General features: G+C 51.2%; 2 protein-coding genes across 4 annotated transcripts in view; one reads left to right on the forward strand and one right to left on the reverse strand.

The window, feature by feature from the left end:
- Positions 1 to 291: 291 nt before the first annotated feature.
- TRAFD1 (TRAF-type zinc finger domain containing 1) lies at positions 292 to 9,123 on the forward strand. 2 transcript variants are annotated; one of them, XM_083873601.1, is made up of 11 exons: positions 292 to 402; positions 1,817 to 1,952; positions 2,024 to 2,077; positions 3,125 to 3,380; positions 4,234 to 4,497; positions 4,854 to 4,927; positions 5,100 to 5,315; positions 6,184 to 6,310; positions 6,524 to 6,821; positions 7,216 to 7,310; positions 7,426 to 9,123. In XM_083873601.1, the coding sequence occupies exons 1-11, from the start codon at positions 353 to 355 to the stop codon at positions 7,533 to 7,535; spliced, it is 1,680 nt and encodes a 559-aa protein (XP_083729727.1). In that variant the 5' UTR covers positions 292 to 352; the 3' UTR covers positions 7,536 to 9,123. The 2 variants fall into 2 exon arrangements, with proteins under 2 accessions (XP_083729727.1, XP_083729728.1); XM_083873602.1 differs by having other exon boundaries at positions 7,238 to 7,310.
- Positions 9,124 to 9,236: 113 nt separating this feature from the next.
- Positions 9,237 to 15,076, reverse strand: part of HECTD4 (HECT domain E3 ubiquitin protein ligase 4) — a gene marked incomplete at its 5' end in the record, with an annotated part of 64,990 nt that continues 59,150 nt past the window's right edge. For both annotated transcript variants that reach the window (XM_083873599.1, XM_083873598.1), the window contains 6 exons: positions 9,237 to 11,367; positions 11,862 to 12,084; positions 12,347 to 12,542; positions 12,941 to 13,107; positions 13,443 to 13,664; positions 14,502 to 14,605. In XM_083873599.1, coding sequence (XP_083729725.1) covers positions 11,231 to 11,367; positions 11,862 to 12,084; positions 12,347 to 12,542; positions 12,941 to 13,107; positions 13,443 to 13,664; positions 14,502 to 14,605 — 1,049 coding nt within the window. In that variant the 3' untranslated portion in view covers positions 9,237 to 11,230. The remainder of the gene's footprint in view (positions 11,368 to 11,861; positions 12,085 to 12,346; positions 12,543 to 12,940; positions 13,108 to 13,442; positions 13,665 to 14,501; positions 14,606 to 15,076) is intronic.

The raw sequence follows: 15,076 nt of genomic DNA on the forward strand, positions 1-15,076 counted from the left end.
CGGGCAGCGGGACACACCGGGACACCGGGGGACACACCGGCACCCGCTGTGCCCCCAGAGCTGCCAGCACCTCACACCGACACCTCACACCGACCCGACCAGGCCACCGACCTGACCTGACCTGACCCGACCCAGCTCGGGCCGGGCCACCGACACAAATCCAGCCCGGGACACCGGCACTCTCAACCGACCCTCAGCAGGCCGGGGCACCCGGGAGCGGCACCCCCGAGCGATCCCCTTAGGCGGGTCCCTGCCTCGGTCCCACCCCGCCGGGCGGAGGAGGAGGCGGCAGAGGCCGGGCCCGGTGGCCGGGGCTGTGAGGGGAGCGGGCCCGGCCCCGCACGGAGGAGCCATGGCCATCGCCGCCGTGCCCGCCGCCGAGTCCCGCCTCTGCGGAAACTGGTAAGGCCGGGCCGTGGGGGTCGGAGGCGGTGAGGGCCGGGCCGGGCTCGGTGTAGGTTGGACTCGGTGAGGGCCGGGCCGGGCTCGGTGAGGGCTGGACTCGGTGTGGCCCGGGCCGGGCCCACCCCGCCGTTACATCCCGGTACAAACTCCTCGAAGCGCTCTGAAATACCAGAGACCACCCCCCGGCCTTTCTGTGAGCGCTTGCGCCTGGGATTTCCCTTCCTGACTTAGCAGGAGCTGAATAGAAACTAAAACGCTCGGGTCAAAATAGAAACCAAAAAGGTTCGGATGCAGTGAGTTCCCGCACGAAGTACACACGATTCCAAGTTTTTTTTTTTCTTCAGTCTTTTCTTTCCGTGGCTCGGGAGCAGAAATATAAAAATAGGCTCTGCAGGCAGTGTTGTTGTTGTGGAAGTTTTTCCTCTTTGATTACGTCTCTCTGCAGAGCCCCAGCGTTGGTAGTTCAGTGGCTGGTAAGGAGTCACCTCATAGGTTGTCTCTCGAATATAAACAGCTAAAGAAATCAGCTTTTCCTGTAGTTGTTTTTCCCCAAGAGACACATCAGAATCCAGACCGTTTCTTGCAACATCAGCCTGGTTTGTTTGGTCTGCGCAGTTCAGTCGCCGCTGTTGGACTTTGTTGCTTTGCCAGGCTTTTGGCTGCCCGGGAGAGAGCTGAACAGCTGTGGTATTAGCAAACAAAAGGTTATAAAATCAATTTAGGTGTTTTCAAGATGGATTTCTTGGAAAGGGGATGATCCGTGTAGAAATGATGCTGCCTGTTGGAGGCAGGAGTAAGGACTGAGATCCAAGTGCCTCAGTTCCTTTTGGTCCTTTTGTGTTTGGTTTCAAGACAAAAAAATGAGCATTTCAGAAATGAGGAGAGTTGGGGAATTTGGGGTGCAGAGCAGTGTTGTTACTGCTGGGCCTGGGGAAGGTGTCCCTGTGAGCTTTAAGGTCCCTTCCAACCCAAACCATTCCATGGTTGCATTATCCTGGAGCAGGATCTGTCAGGTATAAAAAAGCAGGTTTTGACTGCTTTCCAGAACACGGTTTGACCTCTCAGAGCCAAGTTATTTTCAGGAAGAAACTTTTATCTTCTCAGACTAATTTATTAACTTGAACCCTGGCGATAACTTGTTTGTGCTGCAAGATTTGCTTTTCACATGAGGAAATAAATCCACCTGGATTTTATCTTAATGCATTGTGACTTTTGCATGTTAAATATATTGATATCCACCTGTGCTGCAACCTTGAGGCCTGGCTGAGGCTTTCTTTACTCACTTTAAACCCTGAATTCATTGAAATTTTTCTTAGCATTATTTAATTTTTTTTTTTTTTTTGCTGTGAACAACTGCTTGGATTTGTTGTCAGTCTGTTTCTGCTCAGTAACCTCAGCGACTTTCTCACAGCAAAAAGGATATTCCTGCAGTCAATTTCATCATCCACGAAATCCACTGTAGAAGAAACATTGAAATCTGCCCCTACTGCAGCGACTCCATCCCAAAGTCAGAGATGAAGAACCACATTGACTCTGAACATGTGCAGGTGAGACACATCTCTGCTCTGGAGCTGCTCATTTCTCTGCTGATTCATCTCATGAGGTTTCTTTGCTGCAGGTCACCTGCAAGTGTAGGATGAAGATGGAAAGCAGCCTCCTGAAGGATCATGAGGTTGGTGGATTTTATGTTGTTGAACCCTTGGGGGATGCTCTGGTGTTTCTGTCAGGGACTCCAGCCTGGGGCTTGTGCATCCTTTTGTTGAGTGATGCTTCCTAAACTCACACCCTCTGGGAGAAGGGATTGGAAACTGCCTTAAAGTCCTGGGGCCACTCAGGGCTTCGTATGAAGGGATATCTGTGGTAATTGGTGATTTTTTTTTTTGTCTTTGTCAGTTGAAAAATAGCTTTTTAAAATATGATTGACTTGACTTTTTTTAAATTCCTTTGCTGTTTCATGTTTCTGCTGGAGCCATTGTGTGACTTTTAATAACTCAATCTGTCCAAACAGACTTTAAAAATAGCCCGTAAAATAAACTAAAATAGGCCAGAGTGGGATTTTCTGAGTTCTCAATCCAGTTGGCTGCTGTCACAGACAATCTTGTTATAAATGTCATCTCTTCCCTTCCTGTGGGCTCCTTTAGAGACAGCTCTGGAACTGCCACCTCAGCCTGCTGATTGCTGAGGAAAAAAGGATTTTCTTTGGAAATCTGTCCAGTTCTAAGCCGTGGGAGTAGCTAATCCTGTCTGTGTGTGTGTGTGCTGCTTTTGGATTATAAAGCAAATGATGATTTATTAGTGCAGCATCTGCAAATATCACGAATTTTATCTATTTTTAACCCCTTTTGAAGGGCACCTCACCTGTTGCTCAGTGTGGGGTAAAGAACGTGTCCAAGCAGTTCTTGTTGAGCAGTAAATGAGCTGTGAGTCCATTCCCTACAAAACCAATGAGGATTTTAGCTGTGCTCATGGAATTCAACTAGATTTTGGGTCATATCTGAAACCCAAACCCAGAAAACTCCATGTGATCCAGGTTTAAAATCATGTCCTGAGTGTCTGAGGACCTTCAGCTGCCGAGTTTGTGCCTCCAACACATCATTATTGCATTCCCACATTGCACCTTATTCCAGGCCATGGATGTGGCTGAGGACACAACAGAGAGACCTCCCAAACTGAGGAAAAAAACTCATTGTGGGAAGGGTAACCCTGTGTGTTTTCCCAGGCATCCTCGTGCCCCCTGAGGCCCGTGCTGTGCCAGTTCTGTGAGATCCAGCTGGCCTTCAACAAGCTGCAGGAGCACGAGCTGTTCTGCGGGGCCAGGACCGAGCCCTGCGCGCGCTGCGGCCGCAACGTCCTGCTCAGGGAGCTCAAGGAGCACCCCCGGGTCTGCGGGAGGGAGGAGAAGGCAAACAAGGGCAGCAGGACAGCGCCAGGATTCGGGAATGAGGATGGACAGACGAGGAACAGACGGCGAGCAGGTAATGGGGGTGGGCTTGGGAACAGCCAGAGCGGGGAAAGGGGATTTGGAGCAGCTGTGGGACAGAACCTTAGAGACAGAACCCTTAATGTGACACAACTCTAGGGAAAGAACCCTTAAAAGACACAACTCCAAGGACAGAACCCTTAAGGGACAGAACTTCAGGGACAGAACCTTTAAATGACACAATTCCAGGGACAGAACCCTTAAAGGACACAACTCCAAGGACAGAGCCTTAGGGACAGAACCCCTAAAGACAGAATCTTAAGGGACAGAACCCGTAAGGACAAGAACCTTAGAGACAGAACCCTTAAGGGACACAACTCCAGGGACAGAACCCCTAAAAACAAGACCTTAAGGGGCAGAACCCCAAAGGACAAGAACCTTAAGGGCATTTGTGGGGACAGCATGAAGAAATCAAAAGCGAAAAAAAAGTGGGCAAGGGAAGAACTGGCTGCTCATTTGATAGCTGGTTCAGGTGTGAGGTTTTGTGATTCTTTCCTGTGAAAATACAGGCTAGTGAACGTTCCAGAGGCCCCAAGTGGGAATGTTTACTCATGGAATGAGGTGTAAGCCAGGAGTGCTAAGGTGCCTGGGATAAAAGCCCAGTTGCTTCCTTTTTTTTTTTTGTCTCAAAGTACCTGGCTTAAAAATGAAACTGGAGTTTGCTCCCTGTAATTTGGGCCTTGATTTTTCTCCAATCCTCCTGGATTTGGTAGAGGTGCCCTTGGCTTTGAGATGCTGAACTCCAGGAGAGTCCACATGTGAACCCTGGGGCTGAGTCTGATGTCCAGAGGGAGCTGCTGGTGGCAGGTTTGATGTTCTCCCAAATTCACAATATTTGTCTTTTGAAGGGAATGAGCTGGAGAGACCTGAAATCCTTCATTCCCAACTTCCTGAAGACTGGAACGATGACCTGGACTATGTGTTGGCTCTCAGCCTGCAAAGTGAGAATAACCCTCACCATGATAGTGCAGCTGACATTCCCAGAGATTTCTGGGAATACGACTACACCAAAGAGCCTGGACAATCTGCCCATCTTGGTGGGATGGACCTGTCCAACATCATCTCCTGTGACTCTCCAGGGTCCTTCAGCACATCAAACCACAGCAAAATAGGTATAAACACTGTTGTGGTGGGATTTATCCTTAAATTTGAGGGGAGGGGAAAAGGAAAATTTACATTGGGAATGTTAAAGATCACCTAAGTATTTTAAAAGGTGAAAATCAGTCATTTTGAGACTCCTAAAGCAAAGCAGCAAGGGAAGAAATAAAAGCTTATTAAAAGTAGTGGATCTCTGACCAGGTGGGGAACAAGGTTCTTGTGGAAGTAAAAATGATGGGAAGGAGGATCTGGGCAAAAGCTGGAGTGCAGCTTGTCCTGAGAGGAGAAATGGCACCAAAGGGGTTAATGATGCAGCAGGAGGTGTTTTTACCAGACCCCACAGAGGATGTAATCCTTCCTTCTCTTGCAGACAAGGACATGATCATGTTGCCCTGCGAGTTCTGTGAGGAGCTGTGTCCTGCTGAAGATCTGATCCTTCACCAGGTTTGGGACTTCCCTGGGGTTTGCAGTGAAGACTTTTCTGTGGCTGTCACTGAAAAGGGTGTGGGTGACATTGGGAGAACTCCGTCCTTTGTGTCTTTGCCAAGGGAAGTGTTTTTCAGTGCCCACCTGGCTCATCAGGAAAGGTGATTTTTCCGTGTTGTTTGTGTCACAGACAGGGTGTAACCCAGCAAGTGCCTTTGCCTCGTTCAGTAAGAGAAGTTCTTCTCCAAATCCATGGGAATACAGTGGTCTGCAGGATGAGGACTCCAACAGCCACAGGACTGTCCCTTCATCCCAGCCCCAAGCTGTCCAGGCAGAAGGAGACATCATGATTCCATGTGAATTCTGTGGCATCCAGCTGGAAGAGGAGATTCTCTTTCATCACCAGGTACTGAACAGGACAGGATCTGTTGGGTCACATCCCATTGTTCTATCCCAGGGGCTCTTTTGGCACATTTCAGGAATTCAGGGAGCTGTTCCTGGCTCAGATCTTCCCACACCAAGCTCTGGGATCCACGTGAAGGGTTGTGCCACACTGAGGCTCCTCCGGAAAAGTACTGGATTAATTTGAAATGTAACGAAACTAAACAAAAGGGCCTGAAGTTGCACAATCAGAATGTTTGAGTCACAGAGAAAGGGAAGTTGAACCCTGGATGAGTCAGCTGAGGGGAGAGAGAGGAGCACAAGGGTAAAACTGGGTGGGAGGGGAAGCAGGGAAGGGACTCCAGCCCTGGGAGTGGCGTGCCCAGGGAAGAGTCCTCTGGAATCTGCTGCTGATACAGACAAAATGGGAGAATGTTGAGCTCACCCATTCTCTGTGTCATGGTTCATTCATATCCTTAGTCCCAGCAAACTGCTGAAGCTGGAGTTGGGTTGGTTGTTCTGGGCCTCTCCTCTCCTGGGGGACAGCAAATTCGGAGTTCTGGGAATGAGACTGAATAAAACTTCAGAGCTGATGACAGAATCCCAGAATGGTTTGGGTTAGAGGGGATGTTGAAGCCCATCCCATCCCACCCCCTGCCATGGGCAGGGACACCTTCCAGTAGCCCAGATTGCTCCAATCCCAGTCCAGCCTGACAGGGGGATGGAACTGGATGAGCTTTAAGATCTCTTCCCACCTAAACCATTCTGGGATTCCACAGTAAAAAATCCCTACTCACCTTAACGTCCCCAAGTTCTGCTGCTCTGCGGTGTTTGCCCAGGAATTTTCACCTGAGTGAGCTCCATTTGACCAGCCCTGTTTGTTCCTGCTGCAGCACCACTGTGACCTGCGCCCTGCCAGCCCCACAGGGGACATCCCAGCCTGGGAACTGCCACCTCCTCAGCCCCACGGGGACAGACGGGAATCGCCGGAGCCGGCCCGGCGACGGATCCGGCACCAAGGTGTGGGCAGGGCACGGCCTGAGCTCCCCTGTGCTTGCACTGTCCCCCTGTTCTGTCTCAAAAATCCTCCTTCCTCTCTGCTCTTAGTCTGGGTTTAGGGAGGGAGGATTAAATCGCTGGAACTGTGTCCTTGGGGATCCTGGGATGGACACTGGGGTTGTTCCTGATGCTGAAGTTACTGTTTCTGTTAAACTCCACGTGCTGTCCCTGCAGGAGATGTTTCTCCTTGGCACGCAGAAGGCTTTGGGAAGCCGGGGCTGTGCCCTGCTGCGGGGACCAGGCTGAGGACGGAGGTGGCCAAGGCTGGGAACGCGGCGTTGTCCCCTCCAGGGGGAGCCGGTGACGCTCGGGCTGCCCGGGGGAAGCCCGGGAAGGGGAGTGGCAGTGAGGGGACACCGAAGGACAGAGGTGACTTTGCAGCTGGGACAGCACCCCGGGCAAGACCTGCTCAGCACTTCCAGGCTGAAACCTTCACTTCCAGCTCCTCCAGAGCTCCTCCAGCCCAGCCAAGGTAATGCCTTTGCCTTCTGCTCCATTCTGCTTCTTACGCTGCAAATCTGGATCCCCTTGGCTTTGCCTGTGGCTGAAAGGGTTTTCAAAGGCTTTCGCATTCACCCAGTTGAATTTGGCGTGGTGCTTATCTGAGCTTCAAACAACAAATTTAGGTTTTTACCTCAAAATAGAACAAACCCAGAGGTCACTGGGATAAAATGTAGGATAAGGCCTCATTACCTGTCCGTGGGAGAGCTCTGCTCTCACCTGGGCCCTGAACAGGAGCTGGTTCTGCTGCTGAAACATCTGGGCCAGGGTCAGAGGAGGACAAGGGCCTCTCCCTCGACCTTCCCTGTGTCCCTGCTGTGCTGTCCTGTGTTTATCCAGCACGGGTGGCTTTCCCTCCTCTCAAGGTGTCCCTGTCCTGTCCCGCAGCTCCGGCGCCACAGGGGGAAGGAGCCTGGGGCTGTCGGACGGGCGCAGCGGCCTCCGGCGCCGGAGCTCCAAGGTGAGGCTGCAGGGCAGCTCCTGATGGTTTTGCCAGGATGAGGAGCTGCTTTTTACAGCCCTCTCTTATTAAGTCACACTCGAAAACAGCATTTTTCTTCTCCCTCTCCCCCAAGGCCAAAGCCCAGAGCCCAGCAGCCGGACACCCGGAGGAGTGAGCCAGTGCCTGTGGAAAACACGGAGCGCCCGGCCCTGTCCCCAGGCTCTGCTGGACTCCTTGGTCTAACACAAGCAAATTCTGATACTCAGCTTCAATTTGTAGGCAGTAACCGTTTTCTAAATCTCTATTTTTAATCTGTAAGAGCAAAGTTCAAGTTTTTATGTCTCTGATCACCTCCAGCACCACCCCCAAGGCATCAAATTGAGTCTCACCTTGGGCCCCACCCGAGTTCTGTGTCCGTGTGGGTCCCTTGTGCCACCCTGGGATGGGATTTGTGCCACCCCGAGCTCTGGGTGTGTCCTGCCCTGCAGTGCTCAGGCACAGCTGGTGACACCAACAGGGAGCAGTCGATGCTCCAGTCCCGTCCCACACAGAGCAGGGTTAAGGGTTGGGGCTCCAAGGCTTCTCAGTGCTGCATTTTCAAGTTAAAAGCTTCTTAAGTTCCTTGGAATAAAATTTCTCTGATGCTGTCCCAAACCGTTGTGCAGTGCCATCTGTCCCCTGGGGTGACATGGAACCACAGCCCCTGGGCTGAGGGCATGTCCCAGCCCCACAGGGTGAGGGTCCATTCCTGCCCTGGGTTCTGTTACTGCTGGAATCCCCAGGACTTTGGGAAGTGGAGCAGATCCTGGATAACACCCTGAGCCTCAGCCTCATGAGGGAGGGGCAGCAGATGGTACAGGCAGGGCTAAGGAGCCACTCCTGGGGCGGGGTCTCCACCAAGGCCTTGTCTCAGGTCCCAACTCCATCCCATGGCAACAGCCAGAGCCCAGCACTGGCTGGAGGGAACTTCCTCCCAAAATAAAGACATTTTACAGATGTTCCCACCAAATGTGTTTATTTAGATAAGAAGAATGAAGGTATTTAAAAACAGAGGGACACCAAACCTCTGTTCTTCCCATTCCTGGAGAAGGGCTGTGGGAAGATCAGGGAATGGGAGCTGGTCCCTGAGGTTTAGGATGGAATCATTAAGTATGACAAATAATTATTGACTGAGGTGGCAGAGCCTGTGCTGTGCCTCAGGCACAAGGAATATCCCAGAGGAACAACCTCAGCAGTGGCTGTGCTCCCCTTTGGTACAAAATCCTTACGTTTTGTTCAAGGACACCCAAAGAACCCAGGAAAGCGGGATTTCAACAGAGAAGCTGCAGCTCCCTTTTCTCCCCCTTGTGCCCTCTGCCTCAGGCAGCTGCAGCAGCAGATCCCATTCCCTGCAGCCCCAAAGAAGGACACAAACACCTCCAGGGATGTTAAGAATCTCCTTTATGCAGGTGTACACTCGATGGCCAAGAGCACTTACAGGTTAATGCCGTGTATGGAACCGAGATGGACACACACCAAGCTAGAACTAATACCCAGCTCCAGAGTTTTTTCCATTGTTTAGTATAATTTTACATTCTGAATGAATATATATTAAAAAAAATAATAATAATCATCACAAACCAATCTTTGCTTCGACAAACAAGCCTAGTACAGACAATGTCAAGTTCATTTAAAGCACGAGGAATTAAGGATGATTAGAAAAGCTTTAATTAAAAGGCCATTTGAGCCACAGCTGAGGTGCTGCAGCACTTCCTTCCCCAGGAGCATGGAATTTAAAAAAAAAAAAAAAAAAAAAAAAGCCAAAAAACTCCCACAATTCCTCTTGTGGGGCTCATCCTGTTCTCCAGAACAAACCAAAGTCGATGGAAGTTGGTTACTGGTGCGACATTTGTCCTGTAGAAGAAGCTTCATTTACACCCCCAGGTGCAAACGGCAGCGACGAGAAGTTCGTTATTTGTAATCATAAATAATTAACTGTAATAAATACGGATCAAGTAACGTTCCAGCACACGCCCGGGGCCGGGTGCAGGTGTGCTCCACTCGGATGTGCTGCCCAAAGGAGCACACAAACAGTAGCAGCAGTTTCTTACTCACAGCTGGAACTGGAGCCTTGGGAACCGCTGGCACATGGAGCCCTCCGGGATGGCCCCTCAGCATTTCGGGATTGGAGCCCAGGACAAGGCCAGAGAGAGCCCAAGCCGGGGCCACAGCTCTGCCATGGAATCCAGCCGGTGTTCCCCATGTTTCCTGTCTGGGAATCTCTGTCCCCACGGGAACAAACCGGCTCCAAGCCGCCCCTTCGGCTTCGCTTTCCCTCGGTATTTGTAAACTCCAGGTGTTCCCGCTTGCTCCGAGTGGTTTCTGAGCTACATAAACGCTTCTACCAGGAAATGGACGAGATTCAAGAGTAAATAATTCTTCCTACATGGACCTGTTCCCTGGACAGGGCAATATGCATTGGGAGGGTAACAGCTTCCTAACCACGGGGTTGGGAGACTCTGGATGCCGACGACTACCTACGACTGCTGCACACACATTCCCATTCCCACTCGCTCACGGAAGAACAAGGACACCCATCCCAAACTCACACCGCCTCTCCCGCATCCCACACACTCAGCGTTCCCACTATTCACAATAATGTACAATAAATACATTTGGGATTCCCGGGAGCTGTTCTGGAGCCACAGGACACGGAGCTGAAGGTTCAGTCACCTCAGCCAGAACCTCCCAGGCGGCTCCCGGCACTCGGCTCCCGGGCAGCACCGACGGATTCCAGGATGGTCTCTTCCTCAGAACTCAGGATCCGAGGAATCAGCAAAGCTGGACAGTCCCAGAAATCCTGGTGAGGGATGAGACACCCGTGAAGGGGTCGCTCTGAAGCACCCAGCACATTCCACAGAACACCAGTGAAACGTGGAGCTGTTCCTACTCCGCAGTCGGCTCCCGGCTTTCCACACAAAACAGGAGCTTTATCTTCCAGAGGGTGACTTCATCCTCCTGCCGGGTGTCAGAGGTTTTTAGGATAATTTGCTCTTGGATCAAAGATTTTGAGTACAAAAACAAGTTCCAGGTGTTTGAGCACCCCGTGGTTGTTCTGAGAGCTCTTTGGGAAATGGGATCAAGTCCTGGATTTTTGGGATGGACTGTGGTATCTTACACCCTTTGGAGAGAAGCTGTTTTGTTCTGCTCATATTTTAATTACAATAAATTATTTTGTTGCTAAGCAAAGCAGACATTCAAGAACATCTAGGGCAGGAACCCAATGGAATCATGGCCCTTTCACTGTTCTCTTGGAAATTTTCCCAAAAGTGTTGAGCTGAACCCCCCAGTTCCCTGTGGCAGCCCCCGTGTGCTTGGTCAGAGTTTAAAAAAATTTCAAGGAAAAGTGGTGGAAAGGTGGAAAAGCAGTTTGGCAGCAAAGTTCCTGCTTCAAACCTCAAGCAAGTGCCACAAATCGTGCCTGTGCTCTGCTCCTGCCCACGCAGTGATTCCCTCCCCACACCCAAACTTGGCATTTTTGTACTCAAAAACCTCCTGGGGGAGAGTGATCCATGAGCCTTCCCCTCCGAGGGCTCCCGGCCTCGGAATGCCCTCCCTGCCAGTGGTGTTTGCACGGGGCAGACCATTGTGGATTACAAAATTAGAAATGTACAGGTGGAAAGGTTTTTGTTTTTTTCCCCAAATTAAATTATACACAAACCGGTCTTTACTAAACTATCCTACAAATATTCCACAAACAAGGCAGCAAAAGAACCAGTCCACCACAAAGTCTACGAATACAAAAATGGAAGTCTTCCGGGAATTACTGTAACAGGAACGAAAGTTCAGGAAATAAATTAACCCCCAGCTGATCTCACGGGAGGTGCTGGATGGGAACTGAAGGGGTTTCCACTGGGCAGAGTCACGGAGTCACCTCCAGGCGTGTTCCCTGCTCCTGCTCAGCCGCTGAGCGGATCCTCCCGGTAGTGGATGGCGTAACGGAGCTTTTCCAGCATGATGTCCAGCGAGGAATACTGCGGGAGCTTGATCATGAACATGCACGTCTCCACTCGGATGTACCGGGAATCCGGGGAACCTGCCAGAGAGCCACGGGAGGGGTTAAAACTCAACCCAACACTTCCCTTCCTGAGGGCAGCCAAAATCCAATCCCTGCCCGTTGTGGGTCTTTTGAATTGTAAATGTTTCTGTGCTTCTCCATCAGGCCTCATGCCAATATTTTTCCAATAGTTTAATAATTATAAAAGCATTTCAGACAAATAGCAAAGTCACTCTGCATCTCTACAGGGCAAAGTTTTAACAGTGGAATCCCAGAGCAGTTTGTGTTGGAAGGGATCTTAAAGCCCATCCAGTTCCACTCTCCCACCATGGGCAGGGAACCTTCCACTGGATGCAGCTCACGTTTTACATAAAATTTTACTTTTACATCATTTAAACCGCAATTCTCTCCTCATTTACCCTCACAGCCACCTGCCCCTCTCTGTCACTGTTCATTAAGCACCATTAAGAGGGGCTGGGACAGTGCTGGGAGCAGCAGCAGCTCCTCTCCCTTGGGAAGGGGCTGTTCCGTACCTGCGGCGCCGTCGGGGGGGGCGATTTTCATGGGGTACGGGGGGACGTGGGCGGTGTCGGGGCCGCCGTCCTTGCAGGGGCAGGTGAAGGGGATCCTCTCCTGGTTACAGGCAAACTTGATGAACTTGCAGAGCTCCTCCTGCGTGAACATCTCCAGGGCGCTCCAGAAGAACTCAATGTGCTGGTCAGTCTCCATCAGTCCCACCTGGTACATGGTGTGTGCCTGAGGGGACAGGGACACGTGTCCACTGCTGCTCTGCCCTCTCCCTTCAGGAATCTTCCCCACCACACTTTTATTTAAAAAAAGTTCAAACTCTTACTCCTCTCTGCACAAGCCCACCCTACTATTTCCTGAATCCAGTGAAATCTTAATCTTAATTGCAGTTACCCCAAGGATGTTCTGGCTGTACCAGAAGCAGATTTCCCCTCCCACCTTCCCATGGGAGCATCCCCCTCTCTGTCCCACAGAAGTGTGGCCAAAGCACCTTGAGGAATTCCAGGTTGATGTAGGGAAGGCCACAGGTCCTCAGCTCCATCTCCAGGGGAGTGAGTGTGGTCAGCAGCTGCAGGGGGATGATGGAGCCCAGCCCTGCCCTCACTGCTGTCATGCACTCCGGGGTCTGCAGCTCCCGCATCCGCAGGCTCCGGATGGCGGCTGCGTACACGTCCTTGTTCTCCCACCTGCAGGGGCAGAGATCTGGGATGAGGGAGGAACAGCTGGGAGAGCCCTTGTGCCCCACCCTGTGTTACACATGGAAGGGTTTTTATGGAGAGATCTCAATCTGGAATAATCCAGAGTTAGCAATTCACACTTTGCATTCTGATGCTTCCCACTGTCCTCTCCTCCCACCTGCCCATCTCTCACACCTGGGAGCCCCCACAGCTGGGACCAGCCCTGGCTCTCTGTCTCTCACAGAGTCAAACAGCACCAAAGATCCCAAGTTCTCCCAACTTCTCACAAAGCAAAGCTTTCCCAAATCATTCCAACTTGTTACAAAAGCACCTCTGGAGAGGATGTGCTTGGAGAACGATTCCAGAGATGTTCTGTGCAACATCCTGCCTGGAAAGCTGCTCCTTACCCCACAGGGATGTGCCTGCCCCTGGGACACAGCTCCACCTCCTCCCCAGTGAGGCTCAGGTAGGTGAATTTGCAGCAGGGTTTGTTGGGGCAGTCGGGGCTCTCCGTCGCCAGGTGCTGGGAGGCGATTTCGGCACACAGAGCCTCCAGCTCCGTCTCGTCACTGATCTGTCACGGGACAAGGACAAGACCTGGTCACCAGCATGGCAGTGCCTCAGCACAGCTGTCCCCACCACGGGGACTCACTGCAACAGCAAAATCCTGCTTTGGGGGCTCTGGTCTGGTTTAGCAATTCCAGTAAATATTTCAGACGCTGGAATTCCACCGTGCCCGGCAGCAGGGGAGTGTGGGAAACTTCTCCAAGGCAACAGGATGTAAAATCCTGCATCCAAGAGGAATGAACTCATCTCCCAACCCTGATCCATGAAAACCACCTGGCAGCCACCAGCAGTGCGCCATGAGGGAATCCTTAGGAAAAGAGGGAAGAGGGAAAAGGGACCTACATTTTCAAATTTTTTGACGTAGTTATAGGTGAGGATGTCGGCTTCCTGCAGATCCACGTCGGGATCCAGGGGCTCTCCCACCAGGGTCTTCCAGAAGGAGGGCAGGAGGTCCAGGGGCAGAGGAACATCGGCTCGGATGGCGATGCCCAGGAGCTGCCCAAAGAAATGGAACAGCTGCTCCTCGGCGTAGGTGATGGGGCTGGGGGTCAGGATGTACTTCCCCTGTGGAGAAAACAGGGCACACAGGGCAGGACTGAGCAGCTGTGACAGGACTGACACTGTGGAAGTGTTCCTGACCGGGACAGGAAGGATAATGTTTAGTTGGATACCAAAGGATCTGCTCCAGCACAGCAGGAGCCCCTGTATTTTACACACTGCTATCACCTTATCACTTCCTGATCAAATCAACCCCAGAAAGTTGGTTCCTATTTTGCCAAGCTGTTGATCAAGACTCTCAGGATTTTCTGGACTTGTTACATCAGTTTGATATCCAAGTCTTTCAGCTGTGGGATGTTTCTGAGCCTGGATTTGCAGAGCCATGTTTGCTACACTTATGCTGAGGGAACCAAGCTGTTTCCTACCCTAAGAATATTCCCAGGAAGGAATTACTGAGAATTCTTTGGACCACCAGCTTTATCTTGTTTCTAGAGAACATCTACTGCACAAAATAAGACATTAAATTGCATAGATGGAGCATCTTATTCTCCTGGCAATGTGACAGACCTTTCTGGTGACATTCCTGGAATTGGGCCACAGAATAAAAATTCATGGAATTTGACCAGTTTGGGACAGACAATCTCTAAACCAAACAACTGAACCTCACTCAGAATGCTGTCCAGGAGCTTTAACTCTGCTCCATTTTGCTTTAGCTGCATACAAGAGGTGCAACATGGGATTCACCAACTCCCACTTCCAGCCCTCCCAGGATTTGGAACTGCTGAGTTTCATGGATCTGAGGCCTCTCTCTGCACCTCTGACCAAATGAGTCCCACTCCTGTTCAAACCCAACATTCCAAGAGAGGAAAAAAACCCCTCATTTTTGGCACTGGGATCTCACACCTTGTTCTTATTGACAGCAGAGCTGGGGCACAACAGGAGCAGGGAGAGGGAGGAGCTCTGGAGCTCTTTGCACACTTGCCAAAGGAAGTGACGGAAAGATCCACCTGGAAAAGAGAGAGGGAAAACAGTGAAAATATTCCTTTGCTCCCAGCTGAACCCCTAAGTGCTGCTTTGCTTTCCAGCAGTCCAAGAACAGCAGGAATATTTGTTCTACCAGCTGGCCTACAAATGGGATTTGGTGCTGGATTAGGAGATGGATGGGGCTGTCCTACAACAATGGAGGTGATGCTCCAGGGATCAGCACAGCTGCTGAGCCACAGCAACATTTATCTCCTCATACACTGTCAGTGCCACCACAGCCCTTTAAAAGACAAGAATTCCCCTTGGGACAAGGCCCCATGGAGCCTTGGCTCAGCTGATGGCTGTACACTCACTCCCTTTCCACCTCAGACAGGGGACAGGAGCTGGTGGTGTCAGAGGTGTGTTCTGGCTCCATATTCCCCCATGGATCTCCACCAAGGACCAGCACAGCCCACGTGGATTTGGAGAGCAGGGATCCCTTTGCTCTTTGGGAT

This window comes from Zosterops lateralis (assembly GCF_965231275.1).
Source record: "Zosterops lateralis genome assembly, chromosome: 17".
Classification (NCBI taxonomy): Eukaryota; Metazoa; Chordata; class Aves; order Passeriformes; family Zosteropidae; genus Zosterops; species Zosterops lateralis.